General features: G+C 45.6%; 1 protein-coding gene across 11 annotated transcripts in view; it reads right to left on the bottom strand.

Moving 5' to 3' along the window:
- Positions 1 to 21050, bottom strand: part of LDB2 (LIM domain binding 2) — a 384194-nt gene that overhangs the window by 265910 nt on the left and 97234 nt on the right. Inside the window, exon 1 of one of the 11 annotated variants that reach the window (XM_086705385.1) lies at positions 8120 to 8270. The exons of the other annotated variants lie outside the window; for them this stretch is intronic. Coding sequence (XP_086561511.1) covers positions 8120 to 8122 — 3 coding nt within the window. The 5' untranslated portion in view covers positions 8123 to 8270. Of the gene's footprint in view, positions 1 to 8119; positions 8271 to 21050 lie in introns of those variants that run through there. 11 annotated transcript variants of the gene reach the window in all.

Raw genomic sequence — 21050 nt, 5'->3', positions numbered from 1 at the left:
TTCTTAAATGAGAGCAGTTTCGAGAAGATCAGGCATCCTGTGGTGCCCTTGGGCAGGGAGAGCAAATTGCACAACCATTGCTCATCTGAGCAGCAGCGAGAAGTCCTGCCAGCAGGGACACAAGTTCAAATCCCTGGGCCACCTAAGCCAAGTTTTGCAAAGAGATTCCCCTCCAGCTCACTGCCCCCCACAGCTAGATCGCCACACTAACTCATTCTTCCCGTTGCGTTTCCCTGAAAAGGGGAACACAAGAAAGATAGAAAATGGGCTTTGTGAAAACCATGCATCTGCCCTGAAATTTCCCTCCTCTGAGTTATAGGTAGACAATGAGATTGAGACGAAAGAGCACTGCCCGGCGAGTCAGGCTCTTTATATCTAATTTTAGAACTGGAAGGACCCTTTGACACGAGCTAATTCAGATCTCTCATTTTACATTCAAGGACATTGAAACTCAGGCCACCTTCATTAAGTAGTTATCCATGTGACCTTAGCAAGTTGCCACGACTTGCTGGCCTCAATTTCCTAATCTCTAAAATGGAGATGATGATAATGCTATCTACCCTTAAACAGTTGTGATGATTAAATGACATGGGACAGTGCACAGGACGGGTCTGGTAGGGAAGAAAACACTCCACGATGGCTGGCTCTTTTTATTTTTCATTCAGCAAACAGTCATGGGGCTTCTGCTATGTGTCAAACGCCACTCCAGGGAATGGGGACACAGCAAGAAATGAAGGGGTATGGGAAGACAGACATTAAAACACAATTCATAGACAGTCTTGATTACAGCTGGCTGAGTGTCGGTGCTTGAGATCACACAACCAGCTGCTGGCATTCCTGGCACTAGAATCCAGGTCAACCAGCTTAGAGAGTCTTAATTTTCATAAGTGCTGTTGTCACCCCTCCCCCCTTTCTCATCTGTACCCGCGAGGGAGCTCGGTGAACTATAATGCCAGGTGGTGTTATGAGAAGTCCCCTCTCCTCATATTTGATGGGCCTGCTGTGGAGTACTAACTCAGTTCTTAGCGCCCTCTCTGTCAAAGAGATGTGGACCACTTGGAACACAGTCTGTGGACCAGGATGGAAAAACAATAGTATACAAGGAACTCTTTGGAGATGGAAGGGAGGGGAAGGGAGGCGAAGGGCTCTGGTTTCAGAACCAAACACTACTTTTATTTTTTTTTAACCCAAACTTAACTATACTCTCCACGAGCTATGTGACCTTTAGCCAATTATTGAAATTTGCTAAGCCTCAGTTTCCTCATCTGTAGATTGGGGCTGGTGTTTCCCACCTCAGAAATTTGCCTTCAGCATTAAATAAGAAAGTGCACACAAAGTGCTTAGCCCAATAAAGCATGTATTAAACATTCAATAATTGCCTGCCAGGGTTAAGCAGGAGAGAGGGGAGTAAAAACACAGGAGTTCAACACAGATCATGTCCCTTCTCTACAAACCCCCCCCCCCACCCCGTAGCTTTCCAATTGATGTAGACGACAAAGAAATCTCTAGAATCGTCCACAGGCCCTCAGCAATCCAGATGGTCACTATCACTTCTCAGTCCTCATTTCCTTCTACGTCCTCTTGCACACACGTTAGTCCAGCCATACCTCATTATGCCTGCACACACCCCGTACGGGCCACCTCAGTGCCTTTGAACTTGCCAGCCCTCCTGCAGAAGGCAGGGTAGCACAGTGGTTAAGAACATGGGCTCAGGGTCAGATCCCTAGGTACGTATCCCAGCTCTGCTCCTTACTTAGTGTATGATTTCGGCAAGTGACTTAACTTCTGTGTTTTTATCTCCTCATCTGTGACATGAGCATAATATCACTACTACCTATCACGTAAAACTTAAGCTCTCTATAGCGGAAAAAAAGAAAGAAGACCAAATGCAGTTTGTTGAAGAGTGACTAGCTGCTGGAAGGTCTAGCCGATATATGGTGCCAGCACTTTGCATACCTCATACCTAATCCCCAGGACAATTCTGAGATAGACTATCCCTTGTCTCATTTTCCAGATAGGGAAACTGAGGCCAAGAACAACTAAAGCACATCCAGGACTCAGACCCACCATGGCTGACTCCACAGGTCTCTGTACTCTCCGCCCATCCTAAATCTGTTCACACAGCTTCGGGCTCCAGTCACTAAAACGTGAGGTCTCCAAGGGCACACATTTGCATATTGTCCCCCTGGGCCTGTGTTTCATAAAAGGGACCTACATCTTCTTACCTGTCCTGTGGGCACGAGTGAGCTAGAAAAGTCTCGGGCTTTCCTGCCCTGCAGAGGCAAAGTAGACAGACCCCTGCCAGAGTAAGACAGCTCCACGCGTCTGGGACCCACACTGCCTTGTGGTCATCTCATAAACAAGTGGGCGGAAGGCTGAAAACACTTCTTTGGTGACTTAAATCCCCCCAGACTTTATCGAGCCCCCAACCTCACAAAGAGTGAGTATCTGTGAAGAGCTTGGCACATTCCTGACGGTGTCGGATCTTGCTTTCCTTTCTTCCCCTGGCCAAGTGTCTATCACCTCCACCCCCTCTGATCCAGGCGGACAGGAGAGAGCCCTGCACGTGTGCACGTGTGTGCAAATCACAGCCGCCAAAAGTGCTCATCTGGGAGAGCCGGGTTGCTGGAAATACAGGGCACTACTGGGAAGCGTTTTATGACCAGGTGGAAGAATGGGAGAAGGTACAGACACGCTCTGGGACAGAGCGGAAGTCTCTAAAACCCATGTCCTAATCCTACTTGAAACATGGCCACATACAGGAAGTCCTGTTTCTCTGCCTGAGGATGAAAGAAATCAGTAGGCTAACTCCACCACCATATCAAAGAGGCCAGGGCAGGAACAAATACTTCGTCATCATAACCCAATCATGGAGCGCCCCACGGCCCTCCTAGGAATGGGTATGAAATTGAATTATTTCTTAAAAATCATCTTCCAGGGCCTTGGGATGGAAAATGTTAGATCAGGAGGATTACCAGCAGGCAGGGAGCTACACTTAAGGACTTGTTTCTGTGCTCACGGCAATGATTCAAGATTTTCCTTCCACTGGCCACTTGACATTAGATTTCATCAATACCACTAATGTTAGATGACCTCCACTATAGGAATAATAACGATAACGATGATAATGTGTGATGACGATAGCGATTATAGTTACCGCTGTCTGAACACTTTTTTACATGCGCCAAGCACCAATACTAAATATTCATGCTCATGCCCTGTGCTATTTAAACCCATCAACAACATTGCGCGGCAAGTACTCTGTTGTCCCATTTTACAGATGAAGACAGCAAGGCCTAGACAGACAGGCATCTCACTCACAAAGATGAGCGCTTATAGCCATTGCTGTGTCTCTCTAATTTGCTCCACTCTGTGGATCTTTTTTTTCGATCTGCAAAATTATGGGGTTTTACACCAGATCAAGTGATTTCTAAAGGAGCACGGGACACCAGCATCCCAAACTTCCAGATCGTTATGCAGTCTTCAGAGGGAGATAGAAAGCACCATCGCTTTCCGGGGTCTCAGAGACAGGTCCCAAGCCTGGGAGTCTACGTCAACAGCCTCAGTTCATTTCTTTCTTCCGTTCATGAAGAATGGCTCAAAAACCGGAAATGGTTTCAGAGCTCAAGGTGGCCAAAGTCTGTGAATCAAGAACACTGAGCTTTGATTTAAGCCCACACCTAATCCTTCTCTCCACTGGTCAGAGTCTTGAACAAAATTCCCTACCTAAAAAAAAAAGTTCAAATTCCTCAGTAGACAAGGCAGGGCTCCCTGGGTTCTAATCTCAACCTCGATGGTAGTTTATCAATCTCTTTCCTTCCAGCTTCTGCCCACAACTCTATCCCTGGCCCATTCCAGACCGCAAGAGCTCCTGCCCATCTTTACATTCTCCCTAAAGTAGTGACAGAAAATATCGTTTTAGCAGTGCTAAAAGATCCCGTTTAGTTGAAGGTCTGGCTCCCGGGGCATAAATTGCCACATGCCTTTGCACCTGCCACCCTTAAATATTCTCCGTTCCCCTACAGTATCTAATTTTCTGTAATAAATGGCTGCTCTGATCTGGATGCTTGTGTCCTCCCAAAATTCATAAGGTGAAACCTACTGTCCGATGTACTGGTACCAGGAGGTAAGGGCTTTGCTTAGGTCGTGGGGGTGGAGCCTCATGAATGGGACCTGTGCCCTTATAAAGAAACCCCAGAGCTCTCCCTAGCCCCTTCCTTCCTTCCGCCACGTAGGGTCCCAGCAGGAAGAAGAAGGTGGTCTGCAGGTAGGGGTGGGTCCTCACCAGAGCCCTGCCGTACCGGCACCCTGATGTTGGACTCCAGCCTCCAGAACTGTGAGAAATAAATTTCTGTGGTGTTTCTGTCTGTGGCACTGTGTTATAGAAGCCCAAATAAACTAAGGCGATGGGTGTTGCCTTATGATTGAGGAAAAGAGGTATTTTTCTTTTTTTTTTTTTTTAAATTTTTTTTTTTTCAACGTTTATTTATTTTTGGGACAGAGAGAGACAGAGCATGAACGGGGGAGGGGCAGAGAGAGGGAGACACAGAATCGGAAACAGGCTCCAGGCTCCGAGCCATCAGCCCAGAGCCTGACGCGGGGCTCGAACTCCCGGACCGCGAGATCGTGACCTGGCTGAAGTCGGACGCTCAACCGACTGCGCTACCCAGGCGCCCCTTGATCGCTATTGCAATGTATGTTTATTGTAGGAAAAGTCAAAGTATAAGATGGGATGATTACAAGGCAACCTTATACTCCTCACCAGGTATAACTATTTTAAAACATGGTTTGAGGGGCACCTGGGTGGCTCAGTTGATTGAGCGTCTGACTCTTGACTTCTGCTCATGTCATGATCTCACGGTTTGTGGGTTTGAGCCCTTCATCCTGCTCTTAGTAAATGAGCACATCTGTCACTTCTCATGAGAATAAAATTTCCAGGCTTCATTTGTTTTCCCATATCTTTTTATAGTTTGCAATGCTCCTGTGAAAATGATATAAGTAGCCATTATGGACATGTAAAGCCTTTATCCTTATTTTTTTTTTTTAATTTTTTTTTCAACGTTTATTTATTTTTGGGACAGAGAGAGACAGAGCATGAACGGGGGAGGGGCAGAGAGAGGGAGACACAGAATCGGAAACAGGCTCCAGTCTCTGAGCCATCAGCCCAGAGCCTGACGCGGGGCTCGAACTCCCGGACCGCGAGATCGTGACCTGGCTGAAGTCGGACGCTCAACCGACTGCGCCACCCAGGCGCCCCAAAGAGGTATTTTTCAATTGTTAATAACAGCATGGGAAGATGCTTCCGATAGAATAGTGAAGAAAGAAGCACCATGTAAAGTTAAATGTATACATGCATGTGTATCTTTAATGTCCCCAATTTCGTAAATATGCATTTGTCTTTTAAAAGCCTAGAAGAAATTCTCTGGGTGGTTAAATGACCCAAAGACCCCAGGCCACAGTTACCCCAGTGCTCAGAAAGAGCAGAGAGGGAAGAAAGCCCAAGTCCATTCCAACCTTTTCCCAATCACTTCCAGGGCCCCAGTTCCAGGGCCAAGGCCACCACAGAAGAGGGCAAGGTCAACTCCCAGGGGAACCCCTCGCGCTCCGCTGAGATACACAGGGGCTTTGCGGTAAGGATGGACACATCACCATATACACAGTTGCAAGTGCCCGTCCTGGTTCCACGAACAGGCCAAACTGTAACGTGCAAGCATCGTCTAACTGTGACTTCAGTGGCAGGGAAGGCTCTGCATGGGGTGAAAGCAGAGAAAACAATGTTCTATAATGTTCCGTCGATAATAAGCTCTAGCCAAGCGTGGGAAGTGGTTCTGGAGACACGCAGGATGAATAAGCAGGACGGAGTGGAGGACATATTCGCGGGCTGGCAGGCAGGCTCGCACGTGGCTGCTGGCGTGCTGTCTCCCCTCCCCCTCCACACCCACACCAGCTGAGAGAATGACCTAGCTCCCCTGTCGTTACTCAAGAAATCCACATTTCAGGGTTTGTTCCCGGAATCACATTAGGTATTTTTGCTTATCCAGAAAGGTTAAAAACTCTCACGACCCCCAACCAGCTTCATTTGTCTCCTCAAGTTCTGAGAGCAAAACTCAAGGGACTTTCCCCAAAATGAATTATGCAGAAGATATGATAAGATGAGATTCCACCTGCTGCTAAGGGACTCGCCTTAGAAAAATGTAATCAGATATTCATTTCCTGATATTAACAACCACTAAAAGGGAGCTCTGATTTCTGGAACAAATACCTTAAGAAGAAAGTTTAAACATATACATTTTAATTGAATTTCTTCCTAGACAGGTTGTAATTGATAGAACCCTCCATCCATCATGATCCACAGGCGTCTGTAACTCATAAGTTGGTCAATCTACCAGTATGACTTTTCTAGGTTCTTAATCCTCTTATCAACCACTCAAGTTTCCAGGGAGACTCATTAACAGAGCTGGCAAATGCTGAAGTCGGCATCATTACCGACCACAAAAGTTGGGAGCATCTGCTCCCCTCTATGTTTGTTTGTTCATCGTCTGTCTTACCCCAAGTAGAATGTGACCACAATGCAGCAGACATTTTTATCTGTTGTGCTCACTACAGCAGCCATGTAGCACCTGGCCGTCCGGGTTACCTAACACATATTTGCTGACTACTGGAGACGACTAGAATCCGCCACCCCAAGACTATGCCACTTTGGCCTGAGGATAATTTTGAGCTGAAGGCAATTGAGAGGAAGCAGATACAAGAAAGCTCTCTGCCTTACGCCATATGACTTAAAGCAAGACATAAATTTATAAAGGTGATCCTCCTCCCTTCACCAGGAAGGACAGAAGTCAATCACTGAGACAACTCTAGACCCATCTTGGGCCAGAGACAGCCCCAGAAGAATCTACATAATAAACTTTGCTAGCTAGCAAAGACCTGATCTTCCCATTTGTTCCCCCATATTTTTACCTTCCCACAACTGTCACCCCAGAAGTATGAAGTCCTTTTCCTTTGTCTTGGCACTTCTCAACAAATGTACTGTTCTTTTAAGATGCTATATAAGCCCAAGTTCTAACCGCCTCTTTGAGTTATTCATCACTGAGTGCTCCCATGTATATGCACAATGAAAATGTTAATCAACTTGTTTGTTTTTCTCTTGCAAATGTGTCTTTCATTGGCCTATTTTGCAGAGCCCCAATCAGAGAATCCAGGATTCTAAGAGGAAAAAGATTATCTTCCTCCCTTACACTAAAAATTTCTTCTGTACTGAGAACCTGGAGCCTAGGGACTGCACACAGGTCCTACCATAAATGAACTTTCAGTCTCCCTGACTGGGTGGCAATGGGCACACGTAAAAAACCACACATTCAAACAGAAATTATAGCAGCATATTCTAAGGGTCAAAAGCTCAGCACAGACATTAAGATTTAAGCAGGGGTGAGGGGCACCTGAACGGCTCAGTAGGTTAAGCGTCTGATTCTTGATTTCAGCTCAGGTCATGATGTTGAGGTTTGTGAGACTGAGCCCCACGGTTGGCTCTGCTCCAACAGTATGGAGCCTGCTTGGGATTCTTTCTCTCCCTCTCTCTCCACCCTTCCCTGTTTGCATTCTCTCTCTCTCTCTCTCTCTCTCTCTCTCAAAATAAATAAATATCTTTTTAAAAAAGATTTAAGAAGGGGCGCCTGGGCAGCTCAGTCGATTAAGCCGGCTGACTTTGGCTCAGGTCATGATCTCACAGCTCTTGGGTTCAAGCCCCGCATCGGGCTCTATGCTGACAACTCAGAGCTTGGAACCTGCTTTATATTCTGTGTCTCCCTCTCTCTCTCTGCCTCTCTCTCTCTCTCTCTCTCTCTCTCTCTCACTCTCTCTCTCATAAATAAATAAATAAATAAATAAATAAATAAATAAATAAACAAACATTGAAAAAAATAAAAAATAAAACAGATTTAAGAAAAGGGAGAAATCACACTCTCAGGACAAGAAGTTCTCTTGCTGCATTTTCTCCTCCTTAACAGTGTTGACATAAGACTTAGAACAACTGGGAACTCCTCAAATGGTCGAGCCTTCCTGTCCTTGGAAAATACTACACATGCCACACCCAAATCCAGGGACGTCTGCCTCTCCTTACCATACAGAATGGAGTTCCAAGTCCTGCAGACTCGCTCCTGAATCATTCACGAAGGCATCCCTGCCTCTGACAGAGTGATGGCCCAGCATGCCTCTCTTCCCTCTGCCATCTTACCTCAGAAGCAGAGTTGCCTTATGAGCACTGAAAGGGAGGGGACTCATTTGTTGATATTTAAATAAATTACACCACAAAATGGAAGCGAAAAGATTCCCTCTGATGTTTTCAAGGCTGCTCTAGAGAGGGGAGGAGGTACCAGGTGCCGAAGAGGCATTCATTCATTCGCTTCCTTTTTCACGCAGTAAACGTGTGGTGGCCAGCTGTGCCAAGGGTGGGGACACAGGCGGAACCGTAAGGACACAGCCCTGCCTCAAAAAGTATACGGCTGACTGAGAGAATACACAATAAGGAGGTAATACAAATACAGTGTGACAAGACTCATTGTAAGCGAAACCCAGCGTGCCAGAAGAGCAAAATAGGGGCATACCTCCCTTGCAACCCTAGCTCTCCATGAACCCTACCTTATTTAGAAGGCGTCACTTCCCACTGACCGGCCCTGATTTTGTATTCAAAACGTGGTAACATTTTCCTATCTTGTAGCACTACGGTAAGGATTCAGTGCACTTCCATAACTAAAGGGCTTAACGAAGTGCACGGCCCACGGCAGACAAGCACTCGCTACATTGTTAATATTGTTACCAGCAAGAGGAAGGCAAGGACCTGAATTGAGATTTGCTTCCCACCGCTTAGGTAGAGGCGAAAGCGTGGGATGTGGGGTAAGTGTATCTCATGGCTCCCCTGCTGCCTGGCTGCAGAAATGCTTCCCTTCTTCCGTGTCTGATGGGCACTCCCCGTAGAGCATGGAAGTTTGACCATTAAGGGGGGATTTGAGCATCAGGACTCAGACAGATGTGTGCTCTCTAGCTTTAAAAAAAGTCCTGGGTCACCCGGGTGGCTAGGTCAGTTAAGTGGTAAGTGTCAGTTAAGTGATCTCAGCTCAGGTCATGACCTCACCGTTTGTAAGACCAAGTCCCACGTCAGGCTCTGTGCTAGAGCATAGAGCCTGCTTGGGATTGGGATTCTCTCTCTCTCTCTCTCTCTCTCTCTCTCTCTCTCTGCCCCTCCCCTGCTCTCTCTCTTTCAAAATAAATTAATAAACTTAAAAAAATTTTTACAAAGGGCAAGAAAGTCCTGAGGTCTTCCTTACTGCCCTTCAGCCATGGTAGGAGTGGCCATGTTGCTCCTTCCCACTCTATTAAGATGAGGCTGTGACCTCCAGGGGGGTAGGATGCCCAGGGCTGGCTTAGGAAGGACTTTGGGGGGGAGGGGGAGGGGTGATGGGAAGGGAGAAGAGGGGGCTGTGCGTTGTCTGTGTCACATTTCTCCACCTCAGGCAGCCCAGATGAACATAAAGTCAAAGTCAAGGTAAGTGCTTGCTGTGGTTATTTTTCAAACGCAGAATCTTCCCGTCTCTGGACGATCCACAGGGTGGGGCCTATCGAAACGTCTAACCCGAAACCAAGAGAAACCAAGAGGCAGCTTAGATCCTAGACCAGTCTTCCAAAACGTGTAGGCTCCTAAGACACCCCGACCCCAACAGAGTTCCCCCCAGAACCAGCTTCTGCTCTCTGCTGTAATTCTAACACCCAGCACATCCTGGCAAATAGCAGAAGTTAGAAGAACATTAATAACCACAAAAAAATGAATGAATGAATGAATGAATGAATGAGCTCAGGAACAAATGGATAAAGGAAAGAAACAGCTTGGGATTGGGAACTGCCTTCTTTCAAAGGACACCAATGGCGAATCCTCGAGAAGCAGGGAATGTGTAGGGCGGATGTTGTCCTGACACTGCAGGCAGCAAAGGGGCACCACCCTGCAATTAACTCTTTCCGGTAGGGCTAGTGGGGAAGGGGGCAGCCCTCAGCAGCGCAGCCATTACGCGCCCAGTAGGGGGTCCAAAAAGCTGCCAGACCGGATTTCATTTCGGAATGAACTCTTATGATTTTTTTTTTTTTCTGCTGTTCCAGCAGCGGCAACAGCAGATTTACTCTCCTAATTATGTTTGGCTTTGGTTAAATTAGTTTGCATTCCCTGAGCACACACAGGGTGGGGGAGGGGGAGCAGGCAGGAGTAGGAGGTGGCCGGAGAAGATGCCGAGAGGTGGAGAGCATCTTCTCAGAGGATGATGCACACAGCAGAACAATCCATCAGGCCCTGGGCAGCGGCTGGACAGACAGCTACTGCGCCGTGCTCCAGGGATCCCCAAGGGATGGAGAAAGTGGTGTTCCGCCTAAATCTCGATTCATTCATTCATTCATTCATTCATGCTACAAATATTTATTGAGGGCCCAAGATGAGTCAGACATTGAAGTGAGAGGTGCAGGGAATTGCAGTGAACCAGACAACTAAAGGCTCCCTGACCTCATGAACTTCTATTCTAGGAGGGAAGCGAGACAAGAAATAAGTAAGAAGATAAGCAAAACTTTCAGATGCCATGAAATCAATGGAACAGAATAAGGTGATGGGGAAGTTCATTAAGTTGTTTTTGCTGGCGGTCTCACCCAATAACAAAAATAACACAACCACCATGAATCCACGTACTCAGGGATATTCTAGAACCCACATATTCTAGAAGCTCACTAACCTTTCATTGAACCTTCACAGAAAACCCTGAGATGAGTATAGTTATCCTTGTTTCACAGATGAGGAAACTGAGGCCCAGAGTGTTTTAGTTACCTGCTGGAGGACATACAGCAGGTGACCTCCAATGCAATGTTGCCCCTGTGCCTTTCAAAGCTCTACAGTCAGTAACAGTAACCAGTGATTAAGGCACCCATTAACTACCAGGCACACAATCCTTGCAGCACACTCTCAGTATCAGCTGTTGGCAGTTTGATCCATTGCCTTTTACCAGCCAAGACCTGGAGAGCCTAGTCAGTTGACCCAGCATGATAAGTCCGTGAAGGAATAAAGGCAGGATTGAGACTCACATCTGAATGACCCCTCAGTCTTGTCACCGCCCCCACCCCAGAACATAATACAAAGTAGCTGCTGAAACTAATATATTTTTTTCCTTGATAACCAGGAGGAAAGATTCTGATGTTAGAATGTCCTGCGGTCACCATCCAGAGAACCCCTGGCTGGGACCAACATTTCCTCTGACTTTTCTGGCTGTTTTTCCAGGTAACCAGCCCGCAGCTAAGCTTAACACTCTTGCAAACTTACTTTGGGGAATAAACCAGAAGCAGAAAAATGCCTAGAACTCGAAGCAATGGTGTGACTCTAAAAGGGCCTCTTGTTAAATCGTGCTGTCCTCAACAAAGACACAAATAGGCAACCCAGGATTTAGTGCTGTGTGTAGATGAAAACTGCCTGTATCTTTACACCAGGCCTTCCTTAGTATCCTATCTGATCAGTGACCTACGTTCTTCTATGCTCTATGGAACTGCCCCTATTTTCATAACTACCTGTCCTTACCAACTGCTGAGTTAGATTCTCCATAGAGAGCCCAGCCAACATCTCAAACCACCTCAACAGTTAAGGGCGTTTTAGAATTTCTATGATAAAACCTGTTCTTTATTCTTTTTAACACCTTGTCTATTTTTCACATTTGTAATGGACTCAAACCTGAAAGGGGAATTGTCAAATCAGAATTTTTTTTTTTTTTTTTGAGCAAAATGCCATTACAACCAGAAGCAGCTGGTTTTGATTTATAAACACTGTAATCTTCCCCAGGCCTTAGATTTTTTTTTTTTAACAACATTCAGATCAGAACCAATTTAATTTTGAAAGATAGCTAATCAAGTAATTTGTTGCAGCACCTCTCTGGTTCTCGCTGTTGCAGAGGGGGTTGGGAGCTGCGTATGGATAAACTAACACTTTATTGAAGATTATAAATGGACCCTTCAGGTATCATGAAGTGCTTACCTCTAATCTCCAGAAACACAATAACTTCTATACGTTCATTTAGCCACTAACTTGAGCATTTCAGTGATTCACACGGAATGATCCACTTATGTGGTTAAGACTTGAAGCTCCAAACATGTTTTATATGCAATAATTCTTTTTGTTATTAAAAATGTTTATTTACTTTTGAGAAAGAGAGAGAGCAAGAGGGGGAGGGGCAGAGAGAATGGGCGACAGAGAAACCCCGATGTGAGGCTTGAACTCCCAAACTGCGAGATCATGACCTGAGCCAAAATCAAGAGTCAGATGCCTAACCGACCGAGTCACTCGGGCGCCCCTGCGATAATTCTTTTGAAATGTACTAACTTTTTAGAGATGCATATAGATGAATTCCCAATTTTGGAGAAGAAGGGTACATCAATCTCCATCTTGATTTTGCAATTTTCTATATAGTAGTCCCCCCCCCTCGCCTTATCTGTGGGGACACATTCCAGGATCCCCAGTGGATGCCTGAAACCACGGATGGTGATGAACCCTATATATATTTTTTTTTTCCTGTGCATACATACCCATGGCAAAGGTTAACTTATAAATTAGGCACAGTAAGAGATTAACAATAACCAATAATAAAATAGAACAATTATAACAGTATACTGTAACAAAAGTTATGTAAATGTGGACTCTCTCTCTCTCTCTCTCAAAATATCTCACTGTACTGTACTCACTCACCTTCTCCTCGGGATGATGTGAGATGATAAAATGCCTCTGTGATGGGATGAAGCGAGGTGCCCAATGTAGGCAATGTGACACAGAGTTAGGCCACTACCGACTTTCTGATGACACCTCAAAGAGAGGATCGTGTGTGGTTGACTGCAGGCGAAGGAAGCTTCAGAAAGAAACCGCCGATTGGGGGTGGGGGAGGGCAGGGCTACTATACTCCCAACACCCTAACATGTACACACTTAATGAGAAACAAATTGGACGTGGACTTGAGAATTCCACATATTTGGGGATCGTTATAGTCACCCCAAGCTTTCCATTCACCACACTTTCATTAAGCACGACTACATGATGGAATATCACCTACCCTTGGAACTCGTGTTCCAATAAGACAGCATGGCAACCCATTGCCTTCTCCTTAGCAAATACCTACATTCCTACTCGGTGCCAGTCTCTGTTCTAAGCGCTTTATAAATATTGAATCCTCGGGGCGCCTGGGTGGCACCTGGCTCTTCCTTTCGGCTCAGGTCATGATCTCATGGTTGTGACATCGAGCCGTGTCTGCTTAAGATTCTGTGTTTCCCTCTGCCCCTCGCTCACTCACTATAAATAAATAAATAAATAAATAAATAAATAAATAAATAAATAAATACTGAATCCTTGTAACAATCCTGTGAGGTAGGAACTGATTTGCCCCCTTAATTTTTTATTCTTTAAATTTGATCTGACTTAAGTCCTAGCCATGATATTCTGTTCCTCTTTACTGCGTGGGATAGCCACGGCATCACCCAGGATAATTGTTTTCAGACCTGTTTCACATTGTAAAGCAGATGAAAGCCTCATGGAGCTAAGGCTGCTCCTGGTGTGGTTAGTCTTCCACCCCAGAAGCAACTAAGTAATTCCTCTTTCTGAGCAACTTCTCATTTCCTTTCAAAGGAGGCACGGGGATTGTGGGGAAAGTACCAAGCCCAAAGACATTACCCTGCCAATCTGGGCAGATAAATGGGAACACCTGGCATTCCTCTCAAGTGTCCACGTCCCTGTCACCTTCCCTTTACTCTGGTCATCTCTGAAATTAAGCAGTCTGCTGGTTGACTTGCAGGAATTAGGAAAACTCCTGCAAGAAGCTTTCAAGGGAGGAAGGAATGAAAGCATGCGCTGATACATTGTATTAATGTGCTGGGAAAGTGTTTTCCACCTTTTATGGTAGAAATAAACATGGGCATGGGGGTTCAAATTCCAGCTTTGCCCCATGCTTGCCCTGTGACTTTGAGCAAGTAATTTAACTTCTCTGAGCTGTCGCCTTGTCTATAGGAAACCTACTTAATAGATTTTTATGAAAATTGGGTAAACTTCAATTATATGATACAATATAAGCATAATGGCCCCTTGTGGTCGCTTCATAAATGTTGGGTCTCTCCTCATTTCCTCCTCCTTCCATGTATGTTTCCAAGGCAACCTGCTACCAGAGGTACCAGATAATAAATAACAAGTAACGTTTCAAAAGAAAAAAAAAAAAAAAAAAAAAAGACCCTCCTCACCCCCAAAGTCCTGGGAAGGAAATGCTCCTATTTTATAGGTTTGCCAAGGTGGGCTGATTACCACCCAGTATACCAATTCTGTCCCATTTTGCTGCCTCTATGAAGAAGAAGAAGAAGAAGAAGAAGAAGAAGAAGAAGAAGCAGCTAACATTTATTTTCTCATTTATTTGCAATGTAGGGAAATAGTCCCAAGTGCAGGAGGGAAGGAAAATGCCAGTTCGAGAGGTCCTGATGTCACCACTCTCAGGGACAAGGTAGACAATCCAGAGCCTTCCTCACACCCAAAAGGAAAGAAATTGGACCCCAAAGCGACTGCTCCCCTTGGCTGCAATGCCTTGTAACAGGATTACAGGTTATGTAAGTCAAGGTCGAAGACGGCCATTTTCTTTGTACGGCTCAAGCATTTAATTTTCCAAATCAGGAAACTTCATTTCTCAATGTGCTCAGTAGAATCTATCGGCTTCCTTCAGCAGACAAAAGAAAAGTAGCTGAAAATTGGCATGCGTGTTGCCTTTAATTTCAGCTTTTGTGCCCCTATTCTTGGTCCTTACGGTTCAGGAGGTGCAGCTCTTGCCCCCAGGGAAGAGAACAGTATCAAAGCACCTTCGAACCAGGGCGTGAGGAGTCTGGTGACCTTAGGGCCTCAACTCTGAATTTTCTGGCTTCCGCGGGCTTACATCCAATCCGCAGTGTTCCTTTAAGTGGTGTTTTATGCTTAATTATACTTAAAGGTTTGGCGGGTGGGATTTCATCCAAAGCCCAAGACTTTGAGCCATCAGCTCCTGGGGTTGTCATTTCAAGCTTCTCATTTCTAATCACCTGGGTCTTTACCCAAGATGTGTTTTAACTCAAGTTAAAGGGGTTTTTGTCTTGTAAGCAACCATTTTTTTTTTTTATTTTTTTTTTTAAAATTTTTTTTTTTTTTCAAACGTTTATTTATTTTTGGGACAGAGAGAGACAGAGCATGAACGGGGGAGGGGCAGAGAGAGAGGGAGACACAGAATCGGAAACAGGCTCCAGGCTCTGAGCCATCAGCCCAGGGCCTGACGCGGGGCTCGAACTCCGGGACCGCGAGATCGTGACCTGGCTGAAGTCGGACGCTTAACCGACTGCGCCACCCAGGCGCCCCAACGTTTTTTATTTATTTTTGGGACAGAGAGAGACAGAGCATGAACGGGGGAGGGGCAGAGAGAGAGGGAGACACAGAATCGGAAACAGGCTCCAGGCTCTGAGCCATCAGCCCAGAGCCTGACGCGGGGCTCGAACTCACGGACCGCGAGATCGTGACCTGGCTGAAGTCGGACGCTTAACCGACTGCGCCACCCAGGCGCCCCAGCAACCATTTTAAAAAGCAAAGTGTTTTGTTTGTGGGGAAAAAAAAAAAAAGGAAACACCTGAATAGATCTAAACCCTTCCTGTGAATAATTCACAAATTATTATGAAGGGATTTGTAATGTTTGAAACCTGTGTTTGCAGCCTCAGCCACTCTGTCGGGGGCGGCATATGTGACGTGCTTCTGGGAGTGATCTGAACCGTGACGTGGCGAGAGCCACCAGGCAGACTGGAGGTTCAGAGAGGCCAGAGAAAACTGGAGCAGGCAGTAAAAGCATGTCGAAGCTCACTGAGGTCTTCGAAAGCTACATACAGCCATTAGAGCAATTAAAGCTCTTTTCTCAGCTTTTTCAGTAAAATCTTACATTTAACAGCTAAAGACCATGAAACCACATTGCCTCCCCCAGTAAATATTACCATATCCAAAGTCCATTTGCCTTCTTGCAGGAGAAGGGCCTTGGCAAAAGGGGGGGAACAGTCCTCTGCCTTGCCAGACGACTTGAAAGGGACTTGCCCTTTCTGAATCCGTGGAAGACCCTGCTTGAATCCCACAGCAAACAGCACAATAACATGGCCTCCAGAGGGTGAGGTGGTGGGAGGCTGAAATGCTGGGGCAGAGCTATGATGCGTTGGCTGTAAACCCCCTGGGATGCCAGGCTGTGGTCCATATGTCCTTAAGGCACCTTGGTTGACAGAAGGTGAGGGCGAGAGGCGTCCAGGCTGAGGGAGGAGGTGTGATAATCTCAGGAGGACCATCTGAAGGAAGATGGCTGTAGTTCGTCCAAAGCGGTCGCTTCACCTTCAGCTGGCCCAAAAGATCTCCATGAAAGGTGCGCATCTCCTCCTCCTATCCCCTCCTTAATGCCTCTCCAGGTGCCCCAGCCTCTTTGCTTCCAAAATAAAAGCTGAGCTTCAGAGTTCTGAAGCAGACATCCTGGGATGGAGCCCTGGTTTTGTGGCTGGGATGTTTGACCTTGGGTCTGTTATTTCCCTGTGCCTCAAATGCTTCATTGATCAAATGTAAATAATTGGAGTATTCCCCTAATTGAGTTGATAACATCAGAAATGAATTCATACATGAAAAGAACTTAAAACACATATTAAGTGTTTGGAAATGTTATTCATTATTAGGTTGAACCTTATGAATAGTCATCCATTTTTGCCTAACTGACAATTTCATATGGTTCAATCACTTATTAAAGTTCTCAGCCTTCGGGTTCCTGGTTGGCTCAGTCAGTTGAGCATCTGACTTAGGCTCAGGTCATGATCTCACAGTCCATGTGTTAGAGCCCTGTGTCGGGCTCTGTGTTGGCAGCTAGGAGCCTGGAGCCTGCTTCAGATTCTGTGTTTCCCTCTCTCTCTGACCCTCCCATTCTTGTGCTCGCTCTCTCTCTCTCTCAAAAATAAATACAACATTTAAAAAAAATGTTTTCAGACTTCCTGAAACCTCATCTTTTCTTCTCTTGAGAAACACTCAAGCATCACCTGCTCCTGGAAGCCTTCCATGATGCCCAGTCTGTTCATTCCCCCATACACTCATGTGTTCACTTACTCAACAGCAGAGTATTGAGCATCATGGCCAAGTACCAGGAACTGAGAATTAACAATGAGTAAGGCCAAATGGTCTTTCCCTCAAAGATCTTAAACCCAGAGAAGAGAGTCAACCATGTACTGACAACTGATGGAGTAAGTGCCTCTCCAGGCGAATAGAGAGACTATGAAAAAACTTAACAATAGAGTCCTGGGGCGCCTGGGTGGCTCAGTCGGTTAAGCGGCCGACTTCGGCTCAGGTCATGATCTCGCGGTCCATGAGTTTGAGCCCCGCGTCAGGCTCTGTGCTGACAGCTCGGGCCTGGAGCCGGCTTCTTTTCTGTGTCTCCCTCTCTCTCTGCCCCTCCCCCATTCATGCTCTGTCTCTCTCTGCCTTTCAAAAATGAATAAATGTTAAAAAAAATTAAAAAAAAAAAAACAAAACAATAGAGTCCTGATGGAGTACATGGGTTAAGAGCAGGGAAATCTTGGAACAAGTAATCTTTACCTAAGACCTGACGGGCGAGTTGAGATTGGTCAGATGAAGAAGAGACGAAAGATTGTTCCAAACATCTAGACTTTTCTGTGAAGGTCCAGAAGTGAGAAAGAGAGAGAGAGAGAGAGAGAGCTCGTGGAAGAGAAGGGTGTTGGGTGTGGCTGTAATGAGACAGAGGCTGTCCTGAGAGGGCAGTGAAAGGGAACACGAGCAGCAGAGCCCCAGTCATAAAAGGCCTTGTAAGTCACCTACAGACTTTTGGGCAAACTTTAAGGAGGCATTTTCTCTCAGGGCTACCCAAGGTTGTACCTGACAGCAAGTATCTGCTTAATATCTGCCCCCTCAGTATCTCATTCTACTGCTATCCCTGTTGGGCCAACAGGAAGCCCTTGAAGGGATTTCAAAAGGAAAAAGACACCTTCCCCCACTCACTTTGGCTCAACTTGGCTGATGAACCAGAGGGAAGCAAGGGGAGTCGGGACAGAAAGCTGGGGCACTTATTCAGGCAGTGGGGCCCTTTATACAGGTGCCCAGAACATACCGGCTTGCTTCATACATATCACCCAGGATGCTGACTTTCAACTGTCTCTCTACATGTTTATGTTCCACTGGACTGAATCCCTTGAGAATAGGGACCTAGGAGTCTGTCCTACCACCTTACCTCCAGGACCAGCACCATGCCTAGGACAGAACAGATAGTCAATAAATAGTAACTATTATTATTATGACTATTGTTATTTAATACTTACTGCTGAAATCCAGACACACAGATGCTCTTGCTATGGTTCCACATGGTAAAGTGATTCCATGGAATACTAATATTCTGAGAAATGTTAAGCAAAGTTTTGGCCAGTTGGGGGGAGGCCTGTATTCAAAGTTTGAAAAACATTTGCTTAAAAACATGAAATGGGGTTAACTAAACTGTGTCTACTGAGAGGCTCTAGAATCAATAGCATCCCAGTAACAACATGCTCACTAAGCACCCAGATTCTCCAATAAAGAGGAATCGGGGTTCCTTGAAAAAAAGATAGCTAATTCTAGAGCTGGGATAGTGAATATAAAAAAATGAGCCTGGAGTACCTTGTAGTGTCAGAAAGTAAGGAAGTGTTAGGGCGCCTGGGTAGCTCAGTAGGTTAAGCAGCCAACTTCAGCTCCTCTCATGATCTCACAGTTCATGAGTTCAAGCCCCGCGTCAGGCTCTGCACTGACAGCTCGGAGCCTGGAGCCTGCTTCGGATTCTGTGTCTCCCTTTCTCTCTGCCCCTCCCCTGCTCATGTTCTGTCTGTGTCTCTCTCCCTCCAAAATAAATAAACATTAAAAAAATTTTTTAAAAATAAAGTAAGGAAGTGCGTGCATGCGCGCGCACACACACACACACACACACACACACACACACACACACACACTGATGGACATACGAGACACGGGAACCAACTGAAGAGCTTCTAATAGCCATTGGTGGACAAGTGAATAAAAAGATAAATAACATAGCATTGGATTATAACCCAGGGTATAAAATAAGTATCCATGAATCCATACTGATAGAAATATATGGTTGCATAAATAAAAAGGAGAAAAGGGACAGATCTCTCATGCAGAAGAATTACAAACAATTCTTCTAGATACTCCTTTGCATGGACGTGGGGTATAACTTCCTCCTTCTTGAGCACGGTCTATGCCTAGTAATTCCTTTCCAAGCAGTGTGGCACAGGAAGAGGGAAAGAAAAGAGCGATTTTACGATGAAGAAACCTGACAAATCCTACTTCAGCCAGGTGATCAAGCTTAACATTCACATTAATAAACATTTGCTAAGATGTGCTTTGATACCACGTGATGAGAGTGGCACTATACGTCTGTGGTTTTCCTCCCCAGAACAAATACCCCTGTCTACCCGCGAGGAATACAACTGACATACACGAACTGGGCCGTATTCTGCCGATCACCTGACCGGCACTTCTCAAAACTGTCAAGGTCATCAAATACAAGAAGAGTCTGAGGACCTGACCCAGCCCAGAGGAGCCTAAGGAAATGTGATAACTAAATGTAATGTAGTATCAGGGCGCCTGGGTGGCTCAGTCAGTTGAGTGTCCGACTTCGGCTCAGGTCATGATCTCACAGTTTGTGAGTTCGAGCCCCACGTCGGGCTCTGTGCTGACAGACAGCTCAGAGCCTGGAGTCTGCTTTGGATTCTATGTCTCCCTCTCTCTACCCCTTCCCCACTCGTGCTCTGTCTCTCTCTGTCTCTCAAAGATGAATAAACGTTAAAAAAAAATTAAAAAAATAAATAAATGTAATGTAGTATCTTGGATGGGAGCCTGGGAACATTATATAAAAACTGAATAAATCTGGGCAGAGTATGGACTTTAGCTAATAATAATGCATTAATATCGGTTCATTAGTTGTGACAAATGTTTCGTGCCAGCATAAGATCTTAACAACTAGGAAAATAGGCATAGCGTATGTGACAATTCTCTGGACTATCTTTGCAACTTTTATGTATATCTAAGAGTATTCTAAAATTTTTATAAGACTATTTTTTTTTTAATTTTTTTTTTCAACGTTTATTTATTTTTGGGACAGAGAGAGACAGAGCATGAACGGGGGAGGGGCAGAGAGAGAGGGAGACACAGAATCGGAAACAGGCTCCAGGCTCTGAGCCATCAGCCCAGAGCCCGACGCGGGGCTCGAACTCACGGACCGCGAGATCGTGACCTGGCTGAAGTCGGACGCTTAACCGACTGCGCCACCCAGGCGCCCCTTATAAGACTATTTTTAAAAATTAAATAGTACCTTTACTATCCAACTTCTCGGATGCTTTAATATGCTGAGATACGTTATGAATCTTCCCAAATTAATAGGATTAAGGGACTGAATAACTGTTACATTCTCTTGGGCCCTGCCTGGTGTTCCCTAGAATGGTAGGGAATAGTAATAATAATAATAATAACAACTAACATTTTTAGAAAGGTTCTGAACACCATGGTTAATGATGTAGCCCCATGAGCCAGACTGCTGATTGTAGTGTCAGCCTTTAAGAGCAGCACGACCTGGGGTGCCTGGGTGGTTCAGTCGGTTGAGCATCCGACTTTGGCTCAGGTCACGATCTCATGGTTGTGAGTTCAAGCCCCGCGTCGGGCTCTGTGCTGACAGCTCAGAGCCTGGAGCCTGTTTTGGATTCTGTGTCCCCCTCTCTCGCCGCCCCACCCCTGCTTGTGTTCTGTCTCTCTCTGTCTTTCAAAAATGAATAAACGTAAAAAAAAATTTTTAAGGCGGCACAATCTTAGGCAAATTCATTTAATTGTGCCTCTGTTTCCTTAGCTGTAAAATGGGATTGATAATGCTACGTGTCTCACAGTGTTATTATGAAAATTCAGTGTGTTTATTTGGATGAATCGGTGGTCAGTA

This window comes from Puma concolor, chromosome B1 (assembly GCF_028749965.1).
Source record: "Puma concolor isolate L17-30 chromosome B1, mPumCon1.1.hap2, whole genome shotgun sequence".
Classification (NCBI taxonomy): domain Eukaryota; kingdom Metazoa; phylum Chordata; class Mammalia; order Carnivora; family Felidae; genus Puma; species Puma concolor.
This window is presented reverse-complemented; position numbering and strand designations above follow the sequence as displayed.